The sequence below is a fragment of the Podospora anserina genome, chromosome 2, assembly GCF_000226545.1.
Source record: "Podospora anserina S mat+ genomic DNA chromosome 2, supercontig 2".
Lineage (NCBI taxonomy): Eukaryota > Fungi > Ascomycota > Sordariomycetes > Sordariales > Podosporaceae > Podospora > Podospora anserina.
In genome coordinates, this window is record NW_001914858.1 from 377,202 (window position 1) to 394,038 (window position 16,837).

The following is a 16,837-nucleotide window of genomic DNA, read 5'->3' on the forward strand; positions in this document are numbered from 1 at the left end:
GACCTGTTAGACTTCGATAAGATGAGTGCTGAAAAGGAGCGGCGGGCCTGTCGTTGGCAGCCCCATATGATAGGGGCAGGTTCGATCGATGACGAAATAGGAAAGGAAAAGATTCCTAACATCTAGTATAAATAGGGGACGATATGAAATATTATTTTAGGGGAGGTAGAGCTTGGCCGGGAATAAGCAGGCCGAGTGGGTGCTTCGACATCCTCGGCATCGCTTCTTCTGGGGCCGTTCCCAGTCCCGGGGCACGGTCAAACAAGCCGGTCTCTTTTAGCGTTGAGGAAGGAGCTGGCTGCCCCATGGGGAATCATCCATGGGAGTGCGGGTACGGGGTATGAGCCTGTAGCCGAGCGGATGGGAACCTATTACCAAGCAGTTCCTTCCACCGATACTGAATCAACAAGCTTCCGATACCCGTTGAGTTTTTGATTCGGACGAACATCTCGAAGCACCAAAAGAAGTCGCCTTTGACCAACGGCTCGGAAGCGAAAGCGGCGAAATCACCCTTCTAGACGGCAAATTCGGCAACTCGCGACAAACTGCTCCTGTTGCCAGCACACCATGACAAACCGATTCCAACCGCCTCGTTTTGCACACGCCTTGTGCTTACTGCCGTGGCATCATCGATAAATGAAAAGTCGGGAAACATAGGTATGAGCGGGAAAGATGCAGCATCGCTGCTGACTGCATTGGAGAAAATGGCGGCAAATCCATTGCTTCGGCCGGAAGAGGATATAAGATGAGGAGGAAGGATCAATGTTAAGGAGAGCAGCAGTCCTAACAGGCAGAATCATGGAGACACTGGGCTATCGGCCGTGATACTACCGTCCTGCCGGGCACCTCAATGGGTTGTCGTTGAAAGATGCAGGGACGTCCAGCCCTAAAGACTTTGACAGCACCCCGCAACCCCACATTGACTCACCCTCGCCCTGCCGCGTTGGAGGGGCACAACATGTGCCCCTCTGTGTCCTCCGACCTACGGCCTGGCACCCGGTGACGACACTTGGAAAAGAATCCACTGGGATTTTTATATCAGCAGTAATAAACCTTCAAGTCAAAATGTCTCTTACCAGCGCCTCCCCCCTCGAAGCCGCTCAGTCGGCCAAGTCAGCTTCCCATATCCTTGCCACACTCTCAGACGATGCGCGCAACGATGCTCTCACAGCTATTCACTCGGGACTCACAGCTGCTCGCGATGACATTCTTGCCGCCAACGCCAGGGATCTCGAGCTTGCGCGCAAGGCTGCTGCCGACGGGCAGTTGAGCCAAAGTCTCGTCTCACGTCTAGACCTGACTAAGCCCGGCAAGTGGGAGGATATGCTCAAGGGCATCCTCGACGTCCGTGGCCTCGAGGACCCTGTTGGCCGTGTTACTCTGCGCACCCAACTCGATGAAGGTCTCAGCCTCGAACGGGTGACCTGTCCCATTGGTGTTCTCCTCATCATCTTCGAGGCTCGTCCTGAGGTCATCGCCAACATTGCCGCCCTCGCTATCAAGTCTGGCAATGCGGCCATCCTCAAGGGTGGCAAGGAATCTACCGAGTCTTTTGTCGCTATCTCACGCGTCATCTCCTCTGCTCTCGAAAAGACCCAGGTTCCCAACGGAGCCGTCCAGCTCGTCACCACCCGCGATGTTATCCCCCAATTGTTGGCTCTCGACAAGTACGTTGACCTGGTCATCCCCCGTGGTGGCAATGAGTTGGTGAGGTACATCAAGGACAACACCAAGATCCCCGTCCTGGGCCATGCCGACGGTCTCTGCTCCATCTACCTCGATTCCTCTGCCGACAAGGCCCTTGCGGAAAAGGTTATCGTCGACTCCAAGACCAACTATGTTGCCGCCTGCAACGCTCTCGAGACTCTTCTTGTCCAAGAGTCGGCGCTTTCTCTCCTTCCCGATGTTGCCACTGCCCTCGCAGCCAAGGATGTTGAGCTTCGTTGCGATGCTGCCTCCAAGGCCGCTCTCGCCAACACCCCTGGCCTCAAGATTGTTGACGCCACTGAGGAGGACTTCAACACCGAGTTCTTGTCTCTGACTCTCGCCATCAAGGTCGTTTCTGGCTTGAGCGAAGCTATCAACCACATCAACTCCCACGGTTCCCACCACACAGATGTTATCCTCACTTCTAACAAGGAGGATGCTGAGACTTTTATGAACGCTATCGACTCGGCCGGTGTGTACCACAATGCCTCAACCAGATTTGCTGACGGAATGAGATATGGTTTCGGCACTGAGGTGGGTATCAGCACAAACAAGATTCACTCAAGAGGACCGGTGGGGTTGGAGGGTTTGATGATTTACAAGTACAAGATTCGTGGTGGTGGCCAAGGTGCGGGTGACTATGGGGAGGGTAAGAGACAGTACCTTCACCAGAAGTTACCTTTGGAGTAGATCTATCTCAGAGCGCTTGACACAAAATCGGTGGATATCGGAAGACAAAATGGGCATCATGAATGACGACGAAAAGTATACAGCTCAACTTCGAAGGTTATAGCAATTGGACTGGTTTGAAAAGCTTAGTGAGACAAAAGCAAAGTCTTGCCAAAATTCCTATTTACATGTTCAAGTTCCGTGGGCGAGTGCGATGCGCAAGACAGTCTCCTCTATCAATGGCGACGCTTTGCGTATGTTCTTCTGCTGACTAAGCAAACCCCTGGAAGCCCCTTTTTCCACGGTTCGGGGGGGAACGAAGCCGCAAGACTACAGTTGCACACTGGCAGTCTTCTCTACCTATTACATATTCTCCAGTAGTTGAAGGTTTGCATGTCACTGAAGCTTCCCCCCAACAGAAAAAGAATGATCCTTTCAAACTGTGATTGTGTACCTAGGTACTTGCTTGTTGACGTTCGAGTTTCTCACCAAACACATCTCCCACGTAACCCAGGTCCTTTATTTCCAGAGGAAAGCTAGACTGCATATACAGCTCCGCTGGGCAAATCAGAAGAAGTTGGTTCGCGAAAGGGTATTGCAGCAAGATCTTCGCCACCTCATTCACACCAGACCGGCATGCAGTAGGTTGCCGATGGCTCTTCAAACAGGTCCATTAATGCACGACGACCATTGATTTATGTTGCATTTCCAACTTATGTCACCGAAGCTCGTTCCCCACTGGGCGGGATGTAGGACAGGCAGATTCAGCCTTCTTGGGGTATACATGACGACTTCACGGACCGGGCAATTGATGCTTTTCAACTACAATATATGCTGTTGTTCTCTATTCCGGTGTCGGGACGTCGAAGCTTACTACCCTAACAAGAGCCTATCAAAACACACATGGCTCAATGGGACAGACACTTTATTTTGTGATTATTGAAGCCGCAGGGGGACCGTGACCCAGTTGTTTCCGCCAAGGGGTCAGACGCCGCTGAGCTGCTTTTGCCAAGGCTTCAGACGCCGTTGAGCTGCTTTCCTCAAGGCCTCGGGGTCTTGGTCGGGTTGAGGGATCATCTGAATATCTATTTTATAAAGTCTGCTTCTGTCCAACACCTTCTCCTCTCTTGCCAGACTTTCTCTTCCTGTGTCTATCACCCTCATTGTGTTCCATTCTATTGTCTCCTTAAGAGAGGGCCACAAAACCTACCTGTCAATAGTCAAGCCCAGAACCGATCAATCATGTCACGAATCCTCAAAGCCATACGGATGGCAAAGAAGACGGAAAAGGCACCTCGAGATACCAACCCCGATCTCGACAGCCTAATCATAGCAAAGCTTGAAGATATCGATTACAAAATCACCACCTTCATCAACACACGAGATGCTCCCACACTTCACGAACTCGAAGGCAGCACCCAGTATATAGGACCGCAGCAAGTCCTGAGGACTCTCCCACCGATACAAAACGATGTTGACAACAACATATGGCAACAACATGTGCAACAGGACGGCAAGGCTGAATCAAAACTTTGGGAGGCAAAAGCATCACACATTCCAGGCCTTGCTATTATTTGTGTTTTTCTGCTGCTCGTTCTCTCACTCCTTCTCCACCCAACACATTCACTCGGAGTTCACAGCAAGACCACAGATAGTGGTAGATGGGGTGTTGGTTCGGTGTGGTGATATATCACTACAGTTGCTTTTCTCTTTGGACAGATAACATGGCCGTGATTAGTTGTTCTGAGAGACATGTTACAGTTTTGGGTGTGGAAAATGCGGCTTGATGAAGAGAGAATTGAGGTTTCTTACCAAGTGATGTAGTTGACGGCTTGGGGTAGGGATTGGGAGATGGGGACGCGGGCTGAACTGACATGGTGATGTACTGGGCTACGCCTATGTAGGTAGGTAACAATGAACACTCTATCAACCACGAGGCTGGCTTGTATCGATATTTCCGGACTTGTATCCCATAAACAATGAGAGAAGTTGCCCTCTGCAGTCGGCAAAAATGTGATGAATAGCAGAATTAGTGCATGTATGACATCAAAATGTGGTGGCCTGTCACAGTCCAGAGTACCAGACTGTCTCTAGCATTTTTATAGAGATATCTTTTCATAGGGTCAGGTAGAGCTTCAAGGGCTCGCAGGTAGGTAGGGTAGGTACGTACTTCGGTTGATGCCAATAGTGCATGGTTAGGTAATGTACCTTTCACTGAAGAGATTGCATCGGGAAAACGACCCCTCTTCCGCAGTACAAGTGCAGTTTTAATTTCCCCTTCTTTTCGATCCCACCCATCTACAAAACGCTGCAGGTGGGCTCGTTGACCGCTTCTGACGCTGCATCAGGTGCGTGTGATTGATTGGTCGGAGCAGAACCTCTCTTAGAGCAGCATGCAGCTTCACTGATACCCAAAACACTCACAGGATGACTGCCTCTCTTGAATATTAGGGCCACACGACACTGCGCGGCTGGCAGACAACCAACCTCATAACTCATCGCTCCGACTCCCACGGGCCGCCTCATGTACGCTTCCTCTTGCTATTGCTATTTATCTGCTATAAGTATATATAGTTCGCTTTTCCCAATCTCCATTTATTCAATATCCTGAACTTATCCCTCGTGCTCAGACGACTATCCTCCATCAACATCCATTCTTTAACTCTTTACTCGTTCTCAGGCATCATGTTTAGCTTCAAGTCTAAGAACAAGACTGGAGAGGAGAACGAAAGAATATCCGAAGTTACCAACAAAAGACTGGACAATATCAACAACAAGCTCTTCACCATTGACAGCAAACTTGACGCTATTCTTAACAACCGCCGTCACAATGCTATATACGAGCTTGATGCCCTTCTCAGCCCATCCGGCCATTGCCAGCCCTAAGAGATCATGACCAACCAATAGCCCACCCCATCTTACAACAACGACCTCGCCAAGAACAAGAAGTAGAAACAGAAGCCCGAGTCGCCCAGTCACAACCTTTGACTGCCAACAATGCCATCATAATTTTCTCCGTGGGGGTTTGTCTACTTATTGTATTCTTACTTGGCTAGGTAAGCCCACAGTGGCTTCATTGAGGTTCCGGAGATATACCTTTGAAATCTTCTTTTTCTTTTCATGTATCGGGCGAGGCTTGGGTGAACATAACATGAGAGTCAAGAGTATACCAAGGCACAAAATTGGAGGTATGAATAGGTTAACATGTATGTAAAAGATGAGAGAGATTGGGTACGTGGAATCGAAAGAGACTCAGAGACACCGTGGGATACGCCGAACCTGGGAAGATTCATACTCTTTGTTGGCAGGTTGGCGATTCGCAGGCGGGTGTATGAAACGTAGTTCGTTTATTAAAAGTCTTCTAATTACCATTCACTACCTCTTTCGACCTCTTTCTCTTCGCCAAGCGGTAAATCCATACGAACTCGTCAGGCATTCAAAACGTTGACTTAGGTTTAAATAAACAAATAGGTCTAATATCACCACAAGGGCTGCAGGCTATCCACATTCCATGAACAGGGCCATCACTATTACGATATCGATAGTACTCATATGGGTTCCTGGCGTTCTGGGCGAGAGTTCTGTTAAGCAGTCAGTTCTGAAGCAAGATAGCCCCTCGCATGCTTTTGACACAACAGAGAAGCACAAAGCACCACGAAAAGGTAGGTATAGTAGGTATGTTCAATTCTCACATGTTCTGCATAGTAATTCTTGGATGAGAGGAACTCAGCTCGGCTTCTACCAATGGTGTTAGCTCAACACCCCTTCCACATACCCCTCCTCTACCCACACCTATTGGCAACGTACTGCAAGGGGTTCTTTTCAGCAACGCCCCCACCATCATCACAAGTGCAAAAAGAAGGGAAGAACTGAACAACGGGAATAACGGGAAACGGAACAAGCATGCCCAGTTACCCCTCTACAGGTTTTATATATAAACTTAATGCCTAGTTTCGTAAATCTTTAGTAAAAGCCTTACATATTATTAAGGTACCTTATATTATTATTACTTCCTAACTACGTAAAATATTAATACTAAAATATTTATTAACCTTTAAAGGTTAATTAATTATGTTATGCCTTTTTAAAGCTATACTGTGACGAACCCCTGTACAGAACCTCTGAAAGGGATACGGGTTGAAGGTAACTTCTGACAATTGGTTCGGTGCAGCTAGACAGTGCACAACAAGATGTCTCAATGTAAACACAAGATACCATGAATACAACTGTGGATTGCATACTGCGGAACTGTCTATCTACACCAGCCAGTTCCTCCGTATATATAGATCCTGGGGCCCTGAGGTGCTCGCCCTGCTACGGCCCCGATTACCCATAGCACATTGCATCCTGCAAAGTGCTCGTCGTGCTATGCCTCTGATCACTCGTAGCATCTTGCATCCTGCAGAGTGCTCGTGTGTCTTGGCGCCATAGCACTTTCGTCCAGCCCTGATTGGCTGTCTCCTGACTTCTCTAATGATTGGCTAGGGACGTCCTGCGCCCCACATGTGGCGCGGCCTGCTGTTGGGTTAACTGTGACATATACGTACATATAAATAAAAAACAAAATTAAACTTTTATTATATTAACCTAAGATTCGATAACTTAATTATAATTAAATTTAAAAATATAAATTATAAAATTATTACTTTCCTTAGTACCTATAATAATATACCTATAAAATATGAATTCAAAAGTAATATTTAATATATTTAGCTATTGATTTATAAGAATATTTTACGATAGTTATATAATATTAATAATAATATATATTAATAACGGTATAACCTAAGATATATTAGCGATAACGAAAAGCCTATTAGGGAAGAAAATCGAGTTTAAGTTTAATTTTTACTAGGGTAAAAATTAATTAAATACGTTTTAACTTTTAATTTTCGCGTTTACTTTATAATATTCCTTCTTTCGTTCTTCCTTGATTAAATATTTAAATTAAAGCTTTTATAAGTATTCGGTTTTTTCTTTTTTTATATTAAATAAATAGACTTTAGGGTATTTAAATAACTAAGGGGTATAGGAGATACGTATCTTAAATCGCTATCGATAGGTCCATTAATTCGGTATATATTTCGATAGTTATACCAAATAAATAATAAACTTAATATTTAATAAACTTTATTAAGTAAGATTTATATTTTATAATATAATAATAAATAAGACGATAATAGGATATATTATTACGTGCTTAATGTCACAACCCTGGTACAGGACGGTTGTGGGGCCACGGGAATAAGGGGCCAATCGGGAGAACGTATAGGGGAGCCAATCACAGTGAAGGCAGAGTGATCAGTGTGATCAGGGCACTGAGCAGACTGAGCAGAGTGATCAGTGTGATCAGGGCACTGAGCAGACTGAGCCGAGGTGATCAGTGGCCTTGGGAGACTGATCACGGCTTGGCACAAGGACTATATATACGGAGGAACTGGCTGGTGTAGATAGACAGTTCCGCAGTATGCAATTCAAGCTTGTATTCACGGCATCTTGTGTTTACATCGAGACATCTTGTTGTGCACTGTTTAGCTGCACCGAACCAGGATTATTCAGAAGTTACCTTCAACCAGTATCCCTTTCAGAGGTTCTGGATAGGGGTTCGTCACACTTAACTAAATAATTCTTCTCGAAAAGTTAGAAATATAGTATTCCTTTTTAGCTTTAGGGATAGTTAGATATATCCTAAAAGAGGGCAAGGGAATGGATATTTCGAGATATCTGGGAAGGCCTTTTGGTAATAAAACCGCGAGGGAGGGACAGTTTTGCCGCTGGCAGTCGGTAGGGGGCTGTTATTAGTTATTTACAGTGCAGGTTTGTATTTAAAGAATAGAAGAAGATAGTCTTCATGGAGCTACATGGATGTCTAAAGTCAGATACTTGCCCAATGAAGACGCCATTTAAGGCCAAAAGACTTTGAAGAGATAATAACATAGGTGTCCTGAAGTATCTTATCTTGAGAAGAAGATTACAAAGGTGCTGGTTGACCTAGGGGTTCAGAATACCGCAAGGTACGTAAGACTGCATTTTAGCATAATAGTCGTATTGGAAGGTTCCTGTAAGTGTTATGTTGGACCACATACGGACGGCCTTGTAAATTCCTATGTATTGATTGAAGCCTCGGGTCTAGCGGCGCCGCCAGATAGTTGTCAGCCAAGGTGGTCGCCCAAGCCCCGGGCTTGCTCTCTCCAAACAGGAACTAGCAGATATGCTGGATGAGGTGTTGGGCAAGCCGAGTGCGTTGGCATTGCATTGGTTAGATCAAGACGGAGCTACGTGAGGGACCCACGATGAAGGCACAGCCTTTTTGGGCGTCCAATGGCATTGGGGTTCCCATGTTGCTAGATAAGTATCTGCGGCAGTCACCTGGTAACTCGTAGGGACAATTCTGGTACCTGCGGCACTTACCTTGGGCAGATTCCAGCCGCATCTCTAACATACCCTATGTCTGTTAGGTGGTGCCCTGTGCGCCGGACCGACCTACATAAACATTGGACATCATGAAGGGTAGTGGCAGAAAGTGGCGTGGAGTCACCACATGGAAAAATCTATAACTTCTGGATTCACTCTTCTCCGTCTCCTATTTTCTATATATGTGGCATGATATTTGGACGGGGCCGGCTATTGGAACTGCAAGATGTCCTATGAACCGGTGATCAGGGGTGTTGTTGGCTAGCTGTTCTCTGTTGGGCGATGGTGTTCTTGGGGATATTTTCTAGGGTGCTGCCGGCTGTATGTAAGGATAGAAGCCAAAAGCAGTGCTTAATACCAAATAACACAACCCTCCCAACTGAGTCTGCTGAGCTTGTTAATACGGAAAAACAAATGATGAAGGGACAAGGCCATATTGATCACCACAGTTTTATTCTTCAAAGACACCCTGCCGACTCCTAACAGAGCCCACAAGAGGCAGATGTCTAGTTAAAACAACCCCGAAACAACCAAACATAAAAGATCCAGTAAAGCCCTGACAAAAAGAACTCCAAACGACCATGCCAAAACCCAAGACCAAAGAATTCCACACCAAATCCAAACCAAGAGAATACCTCAAGTAATCCCCCCCAAAAATGATCCCGAATAATGCTTGAACCACCAGGTAGGTCCACATCGAAATAAATGCCCCAAGCCAAAGACCCCCTTTTTTTGAAAATGTCCAAACATGCAAAAGAAACTCCCCCCTATGGTTCACCCCTACCTAACCAGTCAAAGTCCCATTCAACCCCCCCTTAACCCACCCCAGCAACGACCTCCCCCCCTCCAGATTCTCAAGCCCCTCCGGCCCGTCAAAAACCATCACGCCGCCAAGGTTAAACAGCCCGCTCAGTCCCAGCTGTCGCAGCTGACTGGCAAGCGACCCCGCAGCTTGCGCGCCTCCCAGTTTGGTGTAAGCACTCGGGGCGGCATCGACCCAGGCGGGAATCCCGATCAAGAACTTCGTCCCCGCGATCGCCACGTTGGAGCCGCCTAGGGAGAGGATGCCATCTGTTATGAGACGGGTCCTAGAAAAGCAAGCGTTGTTAGCACTCTTGTGAGCTTGGAGACAAAGGGGGTTTGGGGTGCTGCCCCTTCCTTGCGCCTTCCTCTGATAGTCAAGGTTGCTCCTTCCCCTGTCCTACCGTTCCTTCCTCTCTAACAAGGGAATTTGCTCAAAACAGGAAGGAACACGGACGGGAAAACCGCCCCAAAAAAGGGGGAAGGAGCAGGCAACATCCCCAAACCCAACAGAGGGAAGGAACACCACCACCACCTCCTCTAGAGAAAAAAGGAAGAAGCCAAACTCACCATGAAAGAATCGACGTCAAGAACTTCTCACCCCCAATCTCGTACCGTCCGGTGTCATCTCCTCCAAAGAATCTCTGCCAGATAAAGTTGGCTTGGGCGAGGTACCCAATCGGGATCGACCTGTCGGGCGAAGCACACCAGGGAGCAGCAGACAAATAAGGCATCTTTGAAGTGTCCTGCAAGAAGTTGAAGCGCATCGTCGCTGCGAAGGTGCCCCAGTAGTTGGGGGAGGAGTCGAGTTTTGCTGGTAAGAGAAAGGGGTTAGTTGTCATGAAGAAAGAGGGGAGGTGGTTGAGAGGGGGGAGAGGGAAAAAGGGGTAGAGTGGTAATGTGTTAATGTGCAAAAGGGGTAATATGTTATTGTTGTAATGTGATAATGCGGCAAAGGAGACTTACCAAGATCAAACCCATCCACCACCGCCGTCCCAAACGGCCTCAACCCATTCACAAACTCATACCCCCTCGTCGTCGCCGGCGTCACCGGCCCAAACAGCTGCCACAACTTGTTCGCAAACTGCTGCGCCTCGCTCTCCGACCTCAGCACCAACGAGCTACCGCCCCCACCCAGCGACCCCAGAACCTTCTTCCCGTGCGTCGCCTGGCAAGTCTTGATGTCCTCCTCCAACTGCGCGTAATAGTCCAACCCGGAGAAAAAAGCCGCTGATACCCAGTCTTGACGCCCTTGATCACAGGCGCGAGCGTCAGTTTGGGCAGCCCGCTGTTTTGGTAGCTGATGTCTGTGACGAAGCCGAGGATGACCAGATCAACGTTGGGATCGGCACAGACATCAGCGAGGGAGATGCGCTCAGAGGCTTGTGATTGCCCGTAGTAGACTGACACGTTGGAGTTGGACATGGCGTTGAATCGGTAGCCGCCCTGCGGGGTGGCTGGGCTGGTCGGGAGAGGAAGGCGGGACGTGAGGATGTTGGGAACAGAAATGGGAGGACCCAAGTAGATGAATGGAGGCGACCGAGTAGTGGTCAGCGTCGGGATGGCGGTAGGAAGGGGTGGGAATGTTATGGTCGGGAGGGCGGTGAGAGGGTTGGGGAAGAGGGTTGCAATTGGGAGGAATGGTAAGATAGAAAAGGTTGGCAGCTGGGCGGATGGATTTGGGAAAGGTGGGAAAGGCAGAATGAAGAATGTCGGCACCGGCAAAAGCAGAGGCTCGAGTGAGCTGAGGAGACTTGGGATGGCCGAGGGAAGGGAACCGACTGCAGCACCAATTTCGCTGAGCAGGCTAGGCAAGATAGGAGCACCAGTCGGGATGGGAATGTTGTTGCCGATGGGTTGGGTGATGGCTGGCGTCTGAATGGGAACCAACCCATTAATGACAGCGATAAGGCCAGGAACCAACGGCGTTTCGGTTGCAACAGCTTGGGAGAGCTGGCTCAAAATGTTGGGGAGGACCGCCTGGACCGGAGAGGGGATGACAAGGGGAGGGATGGTCACGGCAGGTATGGCAATTCCTGAAGCTGTGAAGCCCGAAGGATCAACAGTGAGGTCAATGAGTGCTGGAACTCCCACAGTACCAACAACGGGGAGATTGGCCGAGATGCCACTGACGGAGAGGGTCAGGCCGGGTGCTGGCGAGACGATGACCCCAGGGAGCTGAGTGCCCGGAATCGTAACTCCAGGCAGTAGAGTCTCGGGCAAAGTTGGCAACGACACGCTTGGGAGTGATAGACTGGGTAAAGACACAGTCGGCAAGGTGAGAGAGAGGCTCGGTAATGAGATGGTCGGTAAGGTGAGGCTTGGGAGTGAGACGCTCGGCAAAGACACCGCTGGCAACTCCAAACTCGGAAGCGTCACACTCGGGAGAGATACGCTCGGGAGAGATACGCTCGGAAGAGATATGCTTGGGACCGAAATGCTTGGGAGAGACGCGCTGGGCAACGAGATCGATGGCAGTGTGGGAACCGGCGGAAGGGTCGGGACTGAGAGAGACGGCACCTGGACGGATGGTACCGACACAGACGGCAACGACACAGACGGCAGCTGAATCGAGGGAGCTGACGGGAGGGTCACCGTCACCGTCGGCAGAGGTAACGTAATCGCCGGGATACTGAGCCCAGGAACCGTCAGACTGATCGCTGGGCTCAGGCCAAGCGGAAGGTTGGCCGAGGCAGCAATGGTCACGCCTGGAAGCAACTCGCTGGGAATGACCTCGTTGAGCACCGACGAGATGGCACCCTCGAGAGCCGTCAACCCCTGGATGATGATAGGCACCGGGCCCGCAGTCACAGTGGTAAGCCTTGTTATCGTCACAGTAGGAAACCCGGCGATGGGAACTGTATCGTTGCGATGCAGAGTGTGGTCGTAGCCAACCCGGGACCTGTTCCGAGAGGATAGCCGATGTTCGACAGAGCGCTCAAAACTGCCTCGGGAGAGTATTGTCTGATAGTGGTGGGTTCGGCAGCCCTGGGAAGCGCTGGGGATGGAACTGGTGGAAGGAGGAGGTCAAGCACACTATCAAGGAGCCCGGTGACGGCCGGAACCACTCCGCTGAGGTCGCCAATGAGGATGTCGAGGAGGTTTGGCTGTCTTGGCTGGTTGAAAGACGCAAAGTATTCGAGGGTTTTCTCAGGGGTGCCGAACATCGACAGCAGACTTGGGTCGGCTTGACGTTTCTCTAGCTGCCCTTCGGAGTTGTCTGATACCGTCGAAGGTGTGTCTTGATCATGGTCTGATTGACGCTTCTCCAACGCTTCTTCTGGGAGAATCGGTGTAATCAGCCCTTCTACCAGACCCCCGATGTCAAGTTGGCGCTTCTTCAGAGACTCTTTAGACGCATCGTCACCGGCACTGGGGACGTCATGGAGGACTGGGGCGAGTACTGGGGCTGCTTGGTCCAAAGGAGCAGCTGCGACCGACAGACCGCCGAGGGCGAGGGTGCTGTAGAGAACAAAGTATTTCATGATGGGTTGTCGTTCCTAGCCACCATGGCTCTGCTTGATGATCCCAAGCTTCTCTCCCAAGGATGCCTTCATGATGGCATATGTACGACGGGCCGTTCCGTACAATCAACCATGGACCTGGGAGTGATTTCGAGAAAACGCGTCCAAATAATTCCTTCAGACGCGTGAAATGGAATGCCTCTGCCATTCTTTAATTCGATTGCTATATGTACGATGGTAGACATAATGGTGCGATATTGTCCCTCCTGCCCAGCCCAATTTTGTGATAGATTTCTCCGCATCACGGCAAGCTGTCTTGACTCCTGGAATGCGGCCAGTTCGCGTGCTCCCGAATGTCTAAGAAGACGGTCCGCTCATGTAGGGAGTGATCTTTGGCCACCGATAACTGTCGGCTGTCTTGATATATGGGGACCAATGCCATGTAAGCGGAAAAGGAAGAAAGATCCCGAACGACAAGGCAGTGTACATGGCTACAGTACACTGTGTTCGATGCATGATGCACTCGCATCTCCATCAACGTATGGTGTTTCGACTGTTATCCAGTCCGGCTTGAGCCACTTGGTCAAAGCTGCGATGCACGGGTTTGGTGGTGAGGATATCAGACGAAAGTGGTAAAAGAGTCTGAGGAGGTTTCATGATGCCGTGGGGGAGGTCTGAAACATGCCGCCGAAGAAGTGATGCTGATCAATTGCAGACACCGGCAGATTTGGGTGAACGGTTTGGACGCGAGCCACTTTTGGCGTCGTGTCGGTTTGTCTCCCCGCGGAGAGCTCAATCAGTTGGCGCGACGAAGAAAGGAGAGAGACGAGGGGAGACCAGAAGAGGGGGCGGGTGCAGACTCTCGGCGATGCTGAGCTGAGGTTGGCATTGTTGTGTCCCACCCCATTTCCATTTCCTGTGCGTTACTCTACGCTCGTTGGAGGTTTGGTTGGGTCACATCGACTCTCCCCTCTCCGGTTCCGCACACAAAGAAAAACTGACCCCATTCCGGCCGTCAACAAGAGTGGGAAACTGGGGGGCAGTTGACGATTGATGATCTCGATTCTTGAGTAGAAGTCGATGATAAAGAAGGTCAAAGAAGGATGGCGTGGATGGTTACCTAGTCGCTGAATTGGTCAGCTTCGGAGGCCCATCCATGTGTCGGCACGGCGTGAGACCTTTTTTTTCAGGTGGTGGATGCGACGGCCCAATCCCAAGATACCAAAAATGGGTTGGGAGACTGGCCGTGTGGCCTGTGCCGGGGAGCGAGGAGGTCACGGTGCGTGATGAAATCCACGACTCGAGCAATCTGGCATAGCGTCATTCCAGTACCCTAGATATCTTCAAAATCTAAAATCCAAAATCCAAAATCATGCCGAGTCTTTTTGTGTGTACGGTCAGGTGGGCTGAGGTGGTGTGTGGCTGCTGCTGTATCGTGCTGAGAGAAGCCTAAAAACCTGCACCTCCAGGGCAAACTCTGGCGAAAAAGATGGGACTGGTGATGATCCGGAAAGAAGGGGAAAGGAGCGCAATTTGACGAGTGCGCAGCCTCCAATGAATGGGAGAGCCGATGATTGGTTGACCTGAGGTACAGAGGTACTTAGGGTTGGGGTTATGTACCGAGAACCAGGCCCCAGAAAAATCCAAGACGAGACTCCCTTGCTGTTGTTGGAGACTCCGCGCAGTGTCCCCCTCGGTTCGTGCGAACAAGTCGACTGCCCGACCTTATTCTTTGGCAGCATGAAGGCAAAACAGGTGGACAGCCCGCCGCCTCACCATGGCTGCGAGGGCTCCAAACTTTTCAACCATTCCCATTCCCATCGTTCCCATTCTCTCTTTCCCACAACACTTCCCGATGCCCATCATCACCACAATCCATCATCACCACCCTCACCAACCACCACCTCATCACCACCACCAGCCCTCCCCGTCAGCAATAATATTAGCCTGCGTCAGGAATAACGTGCAACGCTGAGCTGCACACACACAACCAGCAATTCACCGCATCACCGCCCCGACAAAGCAAAATTTCCAACCAGCCAACCACCACTTCTTCCATCACCAACTCCAACGCCCACCACAACGTCGTCGGCTTTTCTGTTGGGCGTCATGGCTCCTTCCAGCAAGAGCGCCGCTGCGGCCAAGGACCGTAGAAAGTCCAACAACAACTCAGCTGGTCTCGTCACCCTCAGAGTTCCCAGCGCCAAGCTCCGAGCTATCGTCGACCCAGATTACGTGAAGGAAGATTCGCCAGTCAAGGAGTCGCCTGCCACATCGACGACGCTCCCGGCTGCGACGGTGAATTCCACCACCGAAAACGCGTCGGATTCGAGCCCCAATACTCCAGCCGCCGGCACACCTGCACCCCCCTCTGTGAGCATGGGCCCTCCCGCCGAGGGTCCCAAGAAGAAGGGCGTCAAAAGAGGTGCGGCTGCTCTCAACGGAGAGCCCAAGGTCCGTGGGAAGCCTGGCCCCAAGAAGAAGCAGAGACTGTATGTCACCCTTCCATCATTCATCCCATCATCACTGACTGCCCCTTTACCTGATGCATTGCTGACACATTACACAGTGAGGATGGAACCATCGAAGGCGGTAGAGCCAGTCTCGGAGCTCACAAGCTCGGTCCCAAGGCCAACCAAGGTGCTATCAATGCTGGCCTTCGCGCCCTCGACAGATCTGGCAAGCCCTGTCGCAAGTGGAGCAGAGGCGGCTTCACCATGAAGAGCTTTACCGGCGTTGTCTGGGAGATCCCACGCTGGGTCGCACCTCCCAAGATCTCGCCCGAGACTTCCACAGACTCATCATCAGCTCCAGTCTCGGTCGACGGCAGCAGCAAGGAGAATAAGGACAGTGCCAGCCAGCAACTCAAGAGCGACACAAGTAACAATGGCGGCGACATCGAGATGACCAGCGCTCCCAGCATCAGTGCTGCTCCCTCCCCAGTGCCACCGGCACCTGCTCCTATCGCCGCCGCCTCTTAAATCATCATTGAACCATTCTATGCTGTCAGCGAGTTCATTCGTTTAATAATCCCTTTTTAACAACATGGCGAATCACGGGATATGATTTGCATCAGCCAGCACAGCACAGCACAGCACAGCACAGCACAGCACACAGCCTTGGGCGTTCCGGTTTCTTTTTCAGGTGTAATTGGTGGGGGCGTTCTGATTGCTTTTACTTTTCACTTTTCATTGCACCAGGTGTCACACAGGGCGAGAGCAGGCAAGGCAAAAACTGGAACAGGGGGGACGGCGACGGAGCGGCCGTTTGCTTCGTCTGGGGTTCATCATGACGCACTGGCCAGTCAGGTTCAGTGTGTGGCAAGGCGTTTAGGAGCACAAGGGAAAGATGGTTTGGGGTTTTGGGAGAGACAGGAGAGACAAACAATTGAGTGACTGTATATTAGGGTTGTTGATAGGATGGAAATGGAGTTTGGCCTTCTCCGCCGTAAGACAGAGAAGAGGCAGGCAGGGGAACAATGAGGAAAGGGGATAGATCTTTTTTCACTTGGTGCTCATCAAACATCGTTTGTCGGTTTCGTGATTGGGAATTTTAATGTCTGCAAAGTGTCGGGGTTGCCGGAAAACAAGGCGTTCTTCCATGGCGATGGCATTTACACCTCGGGCATCGGTGTTGAAAATACAATGAATCAACAAACGCCTTTCATTGTTCACTTTATGATCAATATTTACACGGTGCAAAGATGGACACAATAAAGAAGGAAACCCCAGCGAACTTGGATCGGATGAATGCTCCAGGTCATCTGGTCAAAGAGGTTCTTT

At 50.2% G+C, this 16,837-nt stretch overlaps 3 protein-coding genes across 3 annotated transcripts; 2 read left to right on the top strand and 1 right to left on the bottom strand.

Moving 5' to 3' along the window:
* Nucleotides 1–1,065: 1,065 nt before the first annotated feature.
* On the top strand, nt 1,066–2,397 carry PODANS_2_920 (uncharacterized protein; the record flags this gene model as incomplete). The annotated part of the gene is made up of 1 exon (XM_001910801.1): nt 1,066–2,397. One exon carries the CDS (start codon nt 1,066–1,068, stop codon nt 2,395–2,397), a length of 1,332 nt encoding a protein of 443 aa, XP_001910836.1.
* Nucleotides 2,398–10,157: 7,760 nt separating this feature from the next.
* PODANS_2_930 (uncharacterized protein) lies at nt 10,158–13,076 on the bottom strand (the record flags this gene model as incomplete). The annotated part of the gene is made up of 5 exons (XM_001910802.1): nt 10,158–10,405; nt 10,558–10,786; nt 10,840–11,672; nt 11,725–12,369; nt 12,437–13,076. The coding sequence occupies 5 exons, from the start codon at nt 13,074–13,076 to the stop codon at nt 10,158–10,160; spliced, it is 2,595 nt and encodes an 864-aa protein (XP_001910837.1).
* Nucleotides 13,077–15,164: 2,088 nt separating this feature from the next.
* On the top strand, nt 15,165–16,036 carry PODANS_2_940 (uncharacterized protein; the record flags this gene model as incomplete). Its single annotated transcript, XM_001910803.1, has 2 exons — nt 15,165–15,547; nt 15,625–16,036. 2 exons carry the CDS (start codon nt 15,165–15,167, stop codon nt 16,034–16,036), a joined length of 795 nt encoding a protein of 264 aa, XP_001910838.1.
* Nucleotides 16,037–16,837: the final 801 nt, after the last annotated feature.